General features: G+C 55.3%; 1 protein-coding gene across 2 annotated transcripts in view; it reads right to left on the bottom strand.

Moving 5' to 3' along the window:
- YJEFN3 (YjeF N-terminal domain containing 3) overlaps positions 1-7,330 on the bottom strand; it is a 93,244-nt gene extending 85,914 nt beyond the window's left edge. For both annotated transcript variants that reach the window (XM_078617401.1, XM_078617400.1), the window contains exon 1: positions 5,991-7,330. Coding sequence is in view for 1 of the 2 variants with exons in the window: in XM_078617400.1 (XP_078473526.1) it covers positions 5,991-6,049 (59 nt within the window). In the remaining variant the exon portion in view is untranslated. The remainder of the gene's footprint in view (positions 1-5,990) is intronic.
- Between the last annotated feature and the right edge of the window lie 8,905 nt (positions 7,331-16,235).

Raw genomic sequence — 16,235 nt, 5'->3', positions numbered from 1 at the left:
ACACTTTATTGAAGACGCGTTTCATTTGACATCGGGCGGAGGTCCCACCGCATCTCCCCCTTGTATACCAGCACGAGGCCACGCCCCCTTTCTCGATCATTCTCGCTGATTCTGGACGCTCGCTCCACCGGCAGACTCTACCGTGCTCTTCCGTCGCCTGACCACGGCTCCCTTCTTGATCATTCCCGTAGCCACCAGTCCCTTCGCACTCACAACTGACTCCCCTGCCATTACCTCCCGTGGCCACTAGTGCATTCACACTGCAGGCTGACTCCCCTGTCATTACCTCCCGTGGCCACGAGTCCATTCCTACTGCAGGCTGACTCCCCTGTAATTACCTACCGTGGCCACTAGTCCATTCGCACTGCAGGCTGACTCCCCTGCCATTACCTCCCGTGGCCACTAGTCCATTCGTACTGCAGGCTGACTCCCCTATCATTACCTCCCGTTGCCACTAGTCCATTCGCACTGCAGGCTGACTCCCCTGTAATTACCTCCCGTGGCCACTAGTCCATTCGTACTGCAGGTTGACTCCCCTGCCATTACCTCCCGTGGCCACTAGTCCATTCGCACTGTAGGCTGACTCCCCTGTAATTACCTCCCGTGGCCACTAGTCCATTCGTACTGCAGGCTGACTCCCCTGCCATTACCTCCCGTGGCCACTAGTCCATTCGCACTGCAGGCTGACTCCCCTGCCATTACCTCCCGTGGCCACTAGTCCATTCGCACTGCAGGCTGACTCCCCTGCCATTACCTCCCGTGGCCACTAGTCCCCTCACACCGCATGCTGGCTCTATTGTCATTACAATAGCACCTCCAATTAGCACGTTTGGCTACGTACAGTGTGAAAGAAGATCAACATACAAGAATAGAATCTCATCTGTACAAAAGGTTTTTTTTTGGTGGGCAAACACTCTAAACGCATGTTTCTAAATGTGTATGAAAAAAACCGGAGGACCCGGAGAAAAATCCACGCGACCACGGGGAGAGAGACACGCAAACTCCAAATATACAGCAGCAGGCGTCAGGGTCGGGATCGAACCCACGACCTCCTGTATACCAGGCGAGGTAGTTAGCATCTCATAGCCACTGCAGGGGCGCCCACTAATTCGAGTACTGTGACGTTTCGCTGGTAATTACAACAACAACAACAGCAATCACCAGCAGCAGCATCATCAGACGATCAGCCCGAAATCGTGAACACGTCTTCATGTTTCGGTCTTCAATAGAGAGGGTTGAGGGGGTGGGGGGGTTTACAAAATGATGCCACCATCACTTTCAGATCCACATTGGAAGGTCACCTGCCCCCCTCTCCCCGGTGGAAGCAGCTACCCCGTACGGCCCAAGGTGGTCTCGGCCGCGAGTTTCAATCGAAATGATTAAATCGTAGAGCCCCCCCCCCGCCCCCCCCAAATGGGGGTTTTCGTGAGTGGCTGTCCAGTAGCTACGCGCTCGCCGCCGCGTCGCGCATGAATAATGCAATCTGCATCTGCTAATTAATCCGGCAGGTAATTTTGCCCGTGGCTTCTTAAGTGCACTCCTCCGTGCAACGCGCGCGAGTGTGTGTGGACACACCACACACACAGCACGCACGCGCACGCACGCGCGCGCAACAACAACGATACACAGGCAAAGATCCCTTCCACGCCCCTTATAGCCTTCAACAGATTGTTGGGGCAAGTGCTGTTGGCGAGAAGCACCTGTGAAAGTTGGCACGGCACGCAACACGAGGTTGGGGGTGGGGGGTGATCATGTTTACAACACACAGCACCAGGTACTCGTTTGAGGCTGAGTCGACCTAGGGGAGAGCCAGGACCGCCGGGTCAGATCATCGTCACTGGGTGTTGGTGGCCGTGAGCGGAGTCTCTAACTCGGGTCACCCAGCTTCGTAGCGCGGGGTGCTAACCACTGCGCCATCGCTCCCCACCCACCACACACAGGCAAAATTAAATACAAAAGAGACAAGTTCCCCGGGTAGCCGTGCGCACTGTTGGGGCCAAGTGCTACTGTTGAACCACAGCGTGGGCAAGAACCACTGCTGGCCGCCTCCGTCTCCTTCCGGCCCGCGCTGCTGTTTCCACGACGCATCAAGGTGCTCAGTTTAGGCCGAGTCAACCTAAAGGGAGCCCGGCACAGTGCACGCCCTGTACCCTGCACATCACGCACACACCCTGCGCATGGCACCCCCTGCACCGTACGCCCTGCACTTTGCACACCATGGACATTGCACCCGCCTGTACCCTACACCATGCACATTACGCACCACGCACATTGGCACACCCTTCACCGTACACTCTGCACATTGCACTACCCCCTACAGTCCTACACCGTACACTCTGCACCGCGCACATTGGCACATCCTACATCCTACACAACGCACATTGCACTACCCCCTACACCGTACACCCTGCACCGCGCACATTGGCACACCCTACACCCTGCACAACGCATATTGCACTACCCCCTACACCGTACACCCTGCACCGCGCACATTGGCACACCCTACACCCTGCACAACGCATATTGCACTACCCCCTACACCGTACACCCTGCACCGCGCACATTGGCACACCCTACACCCTGCACCCTGCACTACCCCGTACACCGTACACCCTGCACCGCGCACATTGGCACACCCTACACCGTACACCCTGCACTACCCCCTACACCCTACACCCTGCACCGCGCACATTGGCACACCCTACACCCTGCACAACGCATATTGCACTACCCCCTACACCCTACACCCTGCACCGCGCACATTGGCACACCCTACACCCTGCACCCTGCACTACCCCTTACACCGTACACCCTGCACCGCGCACATTGGCACACCCTACACCGTACACCCTGCACTACACCGCACACCCTACACCCTGCACAACGCACATTGCACTACCCCCTACACCCTGCACTCTGCACTACCCCCTACACCGTACACCCTGCACCGCGCACATTGCACTACCCCCTACACCCCATCCCGTACCGCAGGAATCCTGAGCACTCCCCGCACGATCGGCAGGAGGGTGCTGCGGGGATGAATGACTCCTGCACGCCGCGTGGCGTCGGGGTTCGTCGTGGGGGTTTCTGGGCCATACTTCACCACGCTGGTCTCGGCGCGTTCGTGAAGGGGATTGGTTGGAGGTGGAGGGGGTGGGGTGAGGAGCTGGGGCGTTCACTCCGGGCCACTGACGTTAACCGTGGCCCGGAATCGAACTCTCGAGGCGAGTTCATCACATCGCATGTTGTGTAAGCGGTATAGTGCTCGAGCAATATACAACAAGACAAAGTCCCCCGTGTAGCCTTAACAGACTGTTGGGGCAAGTGCTGTTAGCGAGCACCGATGAAGGCCGCCACGGCACGCGAGCGGGTGGGTGGCCAGCACCACGCCCGGCCGCCTTTGTCTCCCCAAGCGGCGATGTTTTTTTTTTACACATTGCACCAGGTGCTCATTTGAGGCCGAGTCAACCTAGGGGAGGAGGCACAGGACCGGTGCAAACAATCGTCACTGGGTGTTGGCCGTGAGTCGGAATCGAACTCGTGGACGCTGCTCACAACAAGACAAAGGTTCCCCGGGAAGGCTTACAGGAGCGCGGGGCAAGTGCGGACCCTGGTGGCCTTTAGTGCGGCCTCTGACGTGCGGTGTGTCCCCACCCCCCACGACACACAACGAGTGACACCCCCCCCACAACACACAACGAGTGACACCCCCCCCCCACGACACACAACGAGTGACACCCCCCCCCCCCCACGACACAACACACGAGTGACCCCCCCCACCACCCATCATCATCGTGCTGCTGCCAAACCCAACAATGGTTTAATATGTAGTGTGGGCACTCGCACTCACGATGTCTTATCGGCGAAAGTGGCCCTCCTCCTAACCACCCCACCCACCCACCCCCTCTAGAAATGAGTGAAGAAACGCCGCCGACTTAAGACGTGTCGCTCTGCAGCGCTCGACGCAGCCTCACACACGGAGTCGACCTAGGGGGGTGACGCGGCGCAGGTCGCCGGCCTTAATAGGCGCTCGCTGACACCACTCTTGTGGCAGCGGACAATACAGAACCATCACACACACACCACACACACCACACACACACCACACACTACACACACACACCACACACACACACCACACACGACACACACACACCACACACACACCACACACACACACCACACACACACCACACACACACACCACACCACACACACCGCACACCCCACACACACCACACATACACCACACAACACACACACACCACACACATACCACACACACACACCACACACCCCACACACCCCACACACACCACACATACACCACACACACACACCACACACTACACACACAGAGGGAGAGTAATTAACCCCAGAGGGGTTAATTAAGCTGAGGCTCCGAAGCCAACAGGTCGCATTGATTTTGTGTTCGTTTTCAGTGGAGGAAATTCCACATTATGGTGGCGGGGTCCGGTAGATCCCCGATGAACGAGCCCGCCTGACTGCTCACAAAGTGGCCATGCCGCTCGTTGTATATGAAGACCGCGGGCAAATGAAGATGATTCTTCGATTTTTTTTTACTCACGCAGCTGCTGTTACTGCTGCTCGTGATGTTCGTGCTGCTGTTACTCCTGCGATCGTTACTCACACAGCTGCTGTTACTCATTCTGCGATTGTTACTCAAGCAGCAGCTGCATGCTGCTAGCAAGCCGGACGGCTAATACATGAACGGGTGAGCGAATGAGTGAGTCCACGCATGAACATCGGATCACTCGTGCAACTGAGACGTCGCTGGTCTCATGAGATCTCAGCCTCTCACCTGCGTTAAACAGGCGCAGTTGAGTGAATGAGTGAGCGAATGGACGAGTGAGTGAATGAGTGAGCGAGCGAATGGACGAGTGAGTGAATGAGTGAGTGAATGGATGAGTGAGTGAATGAGTGAGTGAATGAGTGAGTGAATGGACGAGTGAGTGAATGAGTGAGTGAATGGACGAGTGAGTGAATGAGTGAGTGAATGGACGAGTGAGTGAATGAGTGAGCGAATGGACGAGTGAGTGAATGAGTGAGCGAATGGACGAGTGAATGAGTGAGCGAATGGACGAGTGAGTGAATGAGTGAGCGAATGGACGAGTGAGTGAATGAGTGAGCGAATGGACGAGTGAGTGAATGAGTGAGTGAATGGACGAGTGAATGAGTGAGCGAATGGACGAGTGAGTGAATGAGTGAGTGAATGGACGAGTGAGTGAATGAGTGATCGAATGGACGAGTGAGTGAATGAGTGAGCGAATGGACGAGTGAGTGAATGAGTGAGTGAATGGACGAGTGAATGAGTGAGCGAATGTACGAGTGAGTGAATGAGTGAGTGAATGGACGAGTGAGTGAATGAATGGACGAGTGAGTGAATGAGTGAATGGACGAGTGAGTGAATGAGTGAATTGACGAGTGAGTGAATGAGTGAGCGAATGGACGAGTGAGTGAGTGAGTGAGCGAATAGATGAGTGAGTGAATGAATGAGCGAATGGACGAGTGAGCGAATGAGTGAGTGAATGGACGAGTGAGCGAATGAGTGAGTGCATGGACGAGTGAGTGAATGAGTGAGTGAATGGACGAGTGAGTGAATGAGTGAATGGACGAGTGAGTGAATGAGTGAGTGAATGGACGAGTGAGTGAATTAATTAGCGAATGGACGAGTGAGTGAATGAGTGAGTGGACGAGTGAGTGAATGAGTGAGTGAATGGACGAGTGGGTGAATGAGTGAGTGAGTGAATTGGTGAGCGCGTCGAGTTACGCGAATGGATAAATGAGAGAGAACGAATTAGCAAATGAGCGAGTGCATACGAACGAGAGTGAATCCGTGAGCGAGTAGGTGAACGAGTGAACGAGCGAAAGCGTGCGGCGCGCGTGCGCGCGTTGAACGAGCACGCGAATGAGTTCGCGAATGAGTTCGCGAACGAACGCGCCGGCTGTCAGCGGTCTCTCTCTCTCACCTGATAAACTTGAGGGCAGGCGACTCCTCACGTTGCTTGCCGTTGTTCGCGCTCGCCATGGCTGAATGACTCTTGTGTGGGCGAGCGAGCGAGCGAGCGAATCGATTCCTGGCTTAGTTCACCAATTAGGACTCCACCAAAGACACACACGCACGGCGACGCGGGTGTGTGTGTGCGGTGTGGTCTACGAGATCAATACACTCCACGATGTGTATGCATGCAGCCTGTATCTCTGCGTGGTGTGTGTGTGTGTGCGCGCACACTATTTAATTCGTAATATCCGTCCCGTTGGTGGTGTTTGTCGCAGCGATGGCTGCAAACTCGACGAATTCAGCAAAGTCTATTTTTGTAACCTGCGCCGTCGTCACTTGGTGCCTTTTGTGTGTCTGTGCGTGTTGTGTGCACGTCGATGTGTCTGTGTGTCTGCACACGCCACGTGTCTGTCTAATAATAGGTGATTGCTAACAGCACTTGCCTCCCGGTGTATCGTTCATGTGCGTCTGTGCAATTTGTCTTTGTGCGTTCGTGTGTGTCTGTGCGTCTCTCTAGGTCTCTGTGTGTGTGTCTGTGTGTCTCTGTGTGTGTCTGTGCGTCTCTCTAGGTCTCTGTGTGTGTGTGTCTGTGTGTCTCTCTGTGTGTGTCTGTGTGTCTCTGTGTGTGTCTGTGCGTCTCTCTAGGTCTCTGTGTGTGTGTCTGTGTGTCTCTGTGTGTGTCTGCGCGTCTCTCTAGGTCTCTGTGTGTGTCTTTGTCCCCGACTCTCTGTCTCGTGTCCCTGTGTGTCCTTGCGTATCTGTAGCTCTATGTGTGTTTCTCTACGTCTCTGGGTGCCTCTGCGTGTATGTGTAATGTCTAAGCCTCTCGCCGTATTTCTATCTCCGAGTCTCTATGATGTGTCTCTGTGTTATCTCTCTGTCTCCGTGTGACTCTGTGTGTGCCGTTGCGTGTATGTCTGTGTGAATCTCGAAGTGTGTATCTTTGTCTTTGTATCTCTCTCTCTGTGTGAATCTCTGTGTGTGTGTGTGTGAATCTACGTGTGAATCTGTGAGAATTTGTGTGAATGTATCTCTGTGTGTGTAAATCAGTCGGTGTGACAATTTACGTGTGATTCTCTGTGTGAGTCTGTGTGTGTGTGATTCTCTGTGTGTGTAAATCTGTCTGTGTGACAATTTACGTGTGATTATCTGTGTGAATCTCTGTGTGTGTGAATCTGTGTGTGTGAATCTCTCTTGTGTGTGTGGACCTCTCTCGGAGTCGCTCTGAGCAGTAAGCGTGCGGTCTTCGCTCTGCGCTCTAAACGCGAAGTGGCACGAACGCCGCCCAACCGAGATCCGCACTCACAACTCCACCCCCTGGCCCCCACCCCGCCTCCTCCTCCTCCTCTCATCCTCCCAGCACCAGGACCCGCCCTCTCCCCTCCCTCTCCCCCCACCCTCTCTCTCTTTTCCACCCTATTCCCCTTCCCCTCACTTCCCATCCCTCTCTCTCTTCCCAACCCTCATTTTTTTATTACGATCAGTGTAAACAAGAAGATGCTCGGTGTAGTCGGCACTTTGCTTCGTTCATCATTTCGTAATTTTTATTTTATTTTTTTAATAATAACTTTGCTTTATGTAAACCCCCACCTCTCGCTCATTCTCTCGGTCATTCTCGTTCTGCACGCAGCCCTTCTCGCAGTCCGACGGCCTCCGACGGGTAGCTCACAACAGCATGCAGAGCTCCCCGTCATCTGCCACCGAGCACACGGCCTCCCCTCTCTCTATTCCCATCCCTCTCTCTCTTCCCAACCCTCATTTTTTTTTATTACGATCAGTGGAAACAAGAAGATGCTCGGTGTAGTCGGCACTTTGCTTCGTTCATCATTTCGTAATTTTTTTTTCAACCCTCTCTCTCTCTCTTCCCCTTCCTCTCTTTCTTCCCATCCCTATCTCTCTTCTTCTTCCCCCACCCTCTCTCTTCCCCACCCTCTCTCGCGCACTTCGTCTGGCATGGGAAGCACTGGCTCAGGCCGGGCGTTCTCTGCCTGCCGGTGGGTGAGGGTGACCAGGGTCTGGTGGACGTCACCGCCAGGGTCACGAACTTCAGGCTCATGGCAGTCAGGCGGCTGCTGTACCACCGGGAGGAGCTACCCTGGAAGTCTCCGGCCCTCACCCTGATGACGAATGCAGGGGGGTGCCTGGGGTACGGTCAGGAGCTCTTCCTGATGGACCTGAGCCTGGTCGACTAAACGAGGCTGCCAGGTTATCACCGGAGCCTCTTGGACGCGTGGCGGAGCTTCGAGTGGAGCAGAACGCGCGTGGCGCACTACGACCTCGCGCAGTTCCTGAACGAGCCCTTGTTCTGCAACGGCCTCTTCCAGGGGATCAGAGGGGAGAGGACCCTGGCTCTACGCCTCACATCAGCAGGGCTGCGAAAAGTCTTCCACCTCGTGCAGGCCCCACCAGCCCAAGTGGAAGGCCGCAGCTGAGATCGCCAACACCGCAGGGCTCCGCTCCATGCTCGCTGGGGAGAAGCTGCTGCGGGACGTCGCTCCGCGCCATGCAGGAGCTGCGCCTGAAGCTGGAGGAGCCGGGGGACGGTGGCAGCCCTCCCCCCCGCCCCTCCTCCTCCTTCCCCAGTTGTGCTTCTCCTGCGTGCAGCCCCCCGGCCACAGCGACTCCGGCAAGCTACTGAAGCTCCGAGGCTGCAGGAACGTGCCCCTGGAGAGCGCCCCAAACACGGCGCTCTGCACGTGCTGTGTCAAGGCGCTCTACACGTGCTGTGTCAAGGCGCTCTACACGTGCTGTGTCAAGGCGCTCTACACGTGCTGTGTCAAGGCGCTCTACACGTGCTGTGTCAAGGCGCTCTACACGTGCTGTGTCAAGGCGCTCTACACGTGCTGTGTCAAGGCGCTCTACACGTGCTGTGTCAAGGCGCTCTACACGTGCCGTGTCAAGGCGCTCTACACGTGCCGTGTCAAGGCGCTCTACACGTGCTGTGTCAAGGCGCTCTACACGTGCTGTGTCAAGGCGCTCTACACGTGCTGTGTCAAGGCGCTCCACACGTGCTGTGTCAAGGCGCTCTACACGTGGCTGTGTCAAGGCGCTCCACACGTGCTGTGTCAAAGCGCTCTACACGTGGCTGTGTCAAGGCGCTCTACACGTGCTGTGTCAAGGCGCTCCACACGTGCTGTGTCAAGGCGCTCTACACGTGCTGTGTCAAGGCGCTCTACACGTGGCTGTGTCAAGGCGCTCTACACGTGGCTGTGTCAAGACGCTCTACACGTGGCTGTGTCAAGGCGCTCTACACGTGGCTGTGTCAAGGCGCTCTACACGTGGCTGTGTCAAGGCGCTCTACACGTGGCTGTGTCAAGGCGCTCTACACGTGGCTGTGTCAAGGCGCTCTACACGTGGCTGTGTCAAGGCGCTCTACACGTGGCTGTGTCAAGACGCTCTACACGTGGCTGTGTCAAGGCGCTCTACACGTGGCTGTGTCAAGGCGCTCTACACGTGGCTGTGTCAAGGCGCTCTACACGTGGCTGTGTCAAGGCGCTCCACACGTGCTGTGTCAAGGCGCTCTACACGTGGCTGTGTCAAGGCGCTCTACACGTGCTGTGTCAAGGCGCTCCACACGTGCTGTGTCAAGGCGCTCTACACGTGCTGTGTCAAGGCGCTCTACACGTGGCTGTGTCAAGGCGCTCTACACGTGGCTGTGTCAAGACGCTCTACACGTGGCTGTGTCAAGGCGCTCTACACGTGGCTGTGTCAAGGCGCTCTACACGTGGCTGTGTCAAGGCGCTCTACACGTGCTGTGTCAAGGCGCTCCACACGTGCTGTGTCAAGGCGCTCTACACGTGCTGTGTCAAGGCGCTCCACACGTGCTGTGTCAAGGCGCTCTACACGTGGCTGTGTCAAGGCGCTCTACACGTGCTGTGTCAAGGCGCTCTACACGTGCTGTGTCAAGGCGCTCCACACGTGCTGTGTCAAGGCGCTCTACACGTGGCTGTGTCAAGGCGCTCTACACGTGGCTGTGTCAAGGCGCTCTACACGTGCTGTGTCAAGGCGCTCTACACGTGGCTGTGTCAAGGCGCTCTACACGTGCTGTGTCAAGGCGCTCTACACGTGGCTGTGTCAAGGCGCTCCACACGTGCTGTGTCAAGGCGCTCTACACGTGGCTGTGTCAAGGCACTCTACACGTGCTGTGTCAAGGCGCTCTACACGTGGCTGTGTCAAGGCGCTCTACACGTGCTGTGTCAAGGCGCTCTACACGTGGCTGTGTCAAGGCGCTCCACACGTGCTGTGTCAAGGCGCTCTACACGTGGCTGTGTCAAGGCGCTCTACACGTGCTGTGTCAAGGCGCTCTACACGTGCTGTGTCAAGGCGCTCTACACGTGGCTGTGTCAAGGCACTCTACACGTGCTGTGTCAAGGCGCTCTACACGTGGCTGTGTCAAGGCGCTCTACACGTGGCTGTGTCAAGGCGCTCCACACGTGCTGTGTCAAGGCGCTCTACACGTGGCTGTGTCAAGGCGCTCTACACGTGCTGTGTCAAGGCGCTCCACACGTGCTGTGTCAAGGCGCTCTACACGTGGCTGTGTCAAGGCGCTCTACACGTGCTGTGTCAAGGCGCTCCACACGTGCTGTGTCAAGGCGCTCTACACGTGCCGTGTCAAGGCGCTCTACACGTGCTGTGTCAAGGCGCTCTACACCTGCTGTGTCAAGGCGCTCTACACGTGGCTGTGTCAAGGCGCTCTACACCTGCTGTGTCAAGGCGCTCTGCACGTGCTGTGTCAAGGCGCTCTACACGTGCCGTGTCAAGGCGCTCTACACGTGCTGTGTCAAGGCGCTCTACACCTGCTGTGTCAAGGCGCTCTACACGTGCTGTGTCAAGGCGCTCTACACCTGCTGTGTCAAGGCGCTCTGCACGTGGCTGTGTCAAGGCGCTCTACACGTGCTGTGTCAAGGCGCTCTACACGTGGCTGTGTCAAGGCGCTCTACACGTGCTGTGTCAAGGCGCTCTGCACGTGGCTGTGTCAAGGCGCTCTACACGTGGCTGTGTCAAGGCGCTCTACACGTGCTGTGTCAAGGCGCTCTACACGTGGCTGTGTCAAGGCGCTCCACACGTGCTGTGTCAAGGCGCTCTACACGTGGCTGTGTCAAGGCACTCTACACGTGCTGTGTCAAGGCGCTCTACACGTGGCTGTGTCAAGGCGCTCTACACGTGCTGTGTCAAGGCGCTCTACACGTGGCTGTGTCAAGGCGCTCCACACGTGCTGTGTCAAGGCGCTCTACACGTGGCTGTGTCAAGGCGCTCTACACGTGCTGTGTCAAGGCGCTCTACACGTGCTGTGTCAAGGCGCTCTACACGTGGCTGTGTCAAGGCACTCTACACGTGCTGTGTCAAGGCGCTCTACACGTGGCTGTGTCAAGGCGCTCTACACGTGGCTGTGTCAAGGCGCTCCACACGTGCTGTGTCAAGGCGCTCTACACGTGGCTGTGTCAAGGCGCTCTACACGTGCTGTGTCAAGGCGCTCCACACGTGCTGTGTCAAGGCGCTCTACACGTGGCTGTGTCAAGGCGCTCTACACGTGCTGTGTCAAGGCGCTCCACACGTGCTGTGTCAAGGCGCTCTACACGTGCCGTGTCAAGGCGCTCTACACGTGCTGTGTCAAGGCGCTCTACACCTGCTGTGTCAAGGCGCTCTACACGTGGCTGTGTCAAGGCGCTCTACACCTGCTGTGTCAAGGCGCTCTGCACGTGCTGTGTCAAGGCGCTCTACACGTGCCGTGTCAAGGCGCTCTACACGTGCTGTGTCAAGGCGCTCTACACCTGCTGTGTCAAGGCGCTCTACACGTGCTGTGTCAAGGCGCTCTACACCTGCTGTGTCAAGGCGCTCTGCACGTGGCTGTGTCAAGGCGCTCTACACGTGCTGTGTCAAGGCGCTCTACACGTGGCTGTGTCAAGGCGCTCTACACGTGCTGTGTCAAGGCGCTCTGCACGTGGCTGTGTCAAGGCGCTCTACACCTGCTGTGTCAAGGCGCTCTACACGTGGCTGTGTCAAGGCGCTCTACACGTGCTGTGTCAAGGCGCTCTGCACGTGGCTGTGTCAAGGCGCTCTACACGTGGCTGTGTCAAGGCGCTCTACACGTGGCTGTGTCAAGGCGCTGCATTCCCGGGACCTGGCCGACCTACCGGACACAAAATGGAGAGACCATTTCTCTCCCCTCATTGCGGCCGCCCCCCAGTGGAAACAAACGTACAAGTCTCCCAGTAGCCAAACGCTGCGGTGACCTCCAGTGGAGATTGGGACACTGCACGTTGCCATCGGCCGTGTGGCTCAGCCGAATCTCGCCGGGGGTAACAAACTTGTGCATTTCCTGCGGTGCCAGGGAGGATCTGCCCCATCGGTACTTACGCTGCCAGCGGCTCAAACCCAATGTTCCGCCTTTTGGGGAACATCTTTAGGAAACTGGGGGTGCCCTTCTACAACAGCAGCTTCGTATATGGGGTGGTGCCTTACCTGGCTACCAAGCGCCATGACCTCGCCAACTTCGCCTGTGCTCAGGCGAAGATGGCGGTGTACAAGATGAGAAAAAAGATGCTGGAGGGTGACACTGACGGCTGCTCTGTGCTGCTTCCAGTGTTCAGGGGCCTGCTCAAGGCGCGGCTACGGCTGGAGCACGCCATGTACCACACACATGTCGGTGATGTGCAGCGCGTCTTCTTCGAACGCTGGGGAGCCGGACAAGCCCCTCTCTGTACCAGCGTGGACGGCACCCTCGTGTTCACCTTCTGAAGCGCTCGCTCGTCACCGTGGCGTGCGCGACGACCACCACCACCACGTGGCTTTTTTGTGTTGTGCGCGGCGCATCTAGCGCCACTGCGCCTGTGTTGTTTATTGTTCATTGTGTTATTTGTTGCTGGTGACTGTTTCGTATCGAAATCGCCTCCAGTGCTGTTGCTGCTGGCGGCAATAAAAGTGGTTTAGAAGTCGTCTCTCTCTCCCTCTGTCTCCCTCTCTCTTCCCCACCCTCTCTCTTCCCTACCACCCATTCCCTCCATATCCACCCCCACCCCCTCTCCCGCCATCTCTATCTTCCTCTCTCGCCCCCCTAAACCCCGCCCGCCTTTCTCACCATTATTCTAGTCCGTCTCGCCCCACTGTCTCCCTCTCCCCTCCTTCCCGAACTCTCTCTCCCATCTCAAAACAGCCCCAAATGTTCCTTTCATCTCCTCCGGGCCCCTCCCCCCTCCCCCGCTCACCCCACGTCTCCCCCCCCTCCCATCTCTGCTGATTATCTCTCCCCCTTACCATTTCATCTCCCTGCCTCTTTCTTCACTCCCTCCTCATGCTCCCTATCCCCCCATCCTCCCCCCCACTATCTCCACCCTCCCCCCCCACTCTCTCCACCTTCCCCCCCACTCTCTCCACCCTCCCCCCCCACTCTCTCCACCTTCCCCCCCCCCACTCTCTCCACCCTCCCCCCCACTCTCTCCAACCTCCCCCCACTCTCTCTTTTTTTCCCAACATTTTATTTAAAACTGTAAACACATAGACTTTGATGAAGGCCTGGCCAAAACCAATTTTTTTTTTTATAATAATAACCCTAACCCTATCCCTAATCTTAACCCTATCCCACCCTCCCCCCCCCCACTTTCTCCACCCGCCCCCCACTCCCTGCCTCTCCTCAACTCTCGACGACGCCCAGGCAACGAAGAGCGTCACACGCTCTACCCCCCCCCCACGCACCCCATTAGTCTGTGTAATCTCTCCCCACTCTTGAGTTTCCACGTATACATTGATGCGAGAGTTTTTCAAAACGACGTCATGATTACTATTTTCAAAGTAATTTTCGGGAAAAAAATGGAGCAATTTTCATTTGAAAGGTCGCATTTACAAAACGCTAATTATGAACGCGATTAAAATTCACTTTGTGCACGTATAAAAAGAGGAAACTTTAACAGTTCAACAATTCAAGATGAGCAGCCGGGAATACATAAATAAGGAGCACTGCGCAGGAAAAATAAACTATGTAAACTATTGTTTATTTGACCAGGTAAAGCCCACTAGCCCTTTTTTCAAAAGCGACCTGGCCACAAATGATAGCTCAACGAAGTGGCTTATCATCATCATCGTCGTGTGGATATTCAAAGCAGCCAAATACTCTAGAACGTGTGTTGATTCTCAATGTGGAGGGAGAAAAAAACGGATGACCCGTAAGAAAAAAAACCCCACGTCATCACGGATAGAGAGAGATGACACGCAAACTCCAAATATACAAGCATCAGGGTCGGGATCGAACGCATGAGCTCCTGTATACCAGGCGAGGACGTTAACATCTCACCACCATCTCTGACCATCCACACAGAAGCGGTTAAGTTGCGAATTTGTAAAAAAAAAAATTGGCTCAATGTTTCTGACCCACGCTAACAAATTAAAATCAATCAATCATCAATCTTTCTTCGCCCATCTAGCACCCTCATCAGAACCGACACGGGTCGCCTCCTGCCCGTTATTACAAGACTTGTCGAGCTTCTACGAAAAGCTCAATTGGAATTTCACACCGTCCATCCACAGCCGTACTAATGCAAGTGTAAATGCGTTGGGGACATCATGAAGACTTCACAGCCGTACGTAGCAGTGATTGTGCCTGGTGCGATGTACGATATGTACGATGGATCAGCACCCCCCCCCCCTTCCTTTTGTGTGTTCTCTCTCCGCACCGAGATCCCGTCGTGTTCCTCCCGGGTACCGGAGCCAGACGTCGTAATTCGGGGGGCTTGTTGATGGTTAGAATGACAGATTTCCCGTCGCTCGCTGTGTGTGTGCGGTAGTGGTGTAGTGAGTTCTCAGTGAGTCAGACGACGTAGTTAAGGCACACTCTTTTATTTAACCAAAGTTCTAAAATTAAGATTGAATACTTGAAGGGGTAACGGCCCCTTCACCCGTACTCAATGGGAAACACCCCTAGCACTATTCCCTGACTGTCTTATTCCCAGTCCTCCGCTACGAGTGCTAGGGGATGCTATCTGATCCGGCCCTGGTCAAGCACGGATCCCGGCACCCAGCTAAACCAGGCCGTGCTCTTACAAGAGCAGCGGTCCTGAAGCTTTCGTGACTGCAGGGATTCATCTTCTTGGTTCTTTCGGTAAAGTCACGTAGAATGGACATAATAATATAATAAAAAATAATAATTCTCACGACGTTTCGGCCACAACGCAAGCAGCCGTCCTCAGGTGAAGAACAGGTCTGTCGAGAAGACAGAGTCTGAATGACACACTCCAGGCTTGGAGCGACTATTTAAGCCTGGAGTGTGTCATTCAGACTCTGTTTTCTCGACAGACCTGTTCTTCACCTGATGACGGCTGCTTGCGTTGTGGCCGAAACGTCGTGAGAATTATTTAATTGGTTTATTCTAATTATTGTATTATTTCCATTCTACGTGACTTTACCGAAAGAACCAAGAAGATGAGGTCCTGGAGCTCTTGGGGCCGCGCCACTGGCTTGCCCTGCTCGGCCCTGACAAGGACAGCGAGCCAGGGGAGTCCCAGGGCCTCTTCTGCCGGTCTTCAGTCTTCACTGGTGAAGCTTCTAACACACTGGCCCCGAGCCCTCTGGCTCCCCGCCTTTTATAGGAATCCTCTCCGAGGGGTGGGGGGCTATGGGGGATCACAGCGCCCCCCCCATGGCCCCCCAGGGTTAACCGATGCGGACGTGGATGTAGACACCCGTGTGTGGGTGCAGACACCCTTGCGTTTCTGTCCGCCTTTCTCCCCGTAACAACCCCTACAGTGGTAAGCAGTGGCAGCAGATGCAATGCCGAGGAGCCGCGCACGGTCCGGGCAGACCCTCCGCACAACGGCGATTCGTTATAGCGTGTTGTGTATGCCGTTTATTGTGAAAATTCAGTCACAGTTCCTATGATCACTGTTTCATTGCTTTCGTGGCTTTATTTTGGGGATTTCGAAAAGTGTATTGGTTTGGCCATGTTTGTTTGTTGTAGTACAGAGTTAGACTGATGGCCTTAATCTAAGTTGCCTTGTGGTTGTTGTTGGTTGTTTGACTTGCATCCCACTGGGATTTTTGCACACTGCGTTGGTGTACGGTGTTTTTTCTGCAATATTTAGCTGTCTTTTCTTGGATTTTCTGTTTGCACTCAGTCACATATTCACTTTAAGATGTTTTTTGTTCGTGTTTTTGTTTTTTGTTTGTTGCGGTTGCACCCGATTAAAGAGATGAATGGCTCACAGGGCTATACCTAATAAATGTA

This window comes from Lampetra planeri, chromosome 53 (genome assembly GCF_965212315.1).
Source record: "Lampetra planeri chromosome 53, kcLamPlan1.2.h2, whole genome shotgun sequence".
NCBI lineage: Eukaryota > Metazoa > Chordata > Hyperoartia > Petromyzontiformes > Petromyzontidae > Lampetra > Lampetra planeri.
This window is presented reverse-complemented; position numbering and strand designations above follow the sequence as displayed.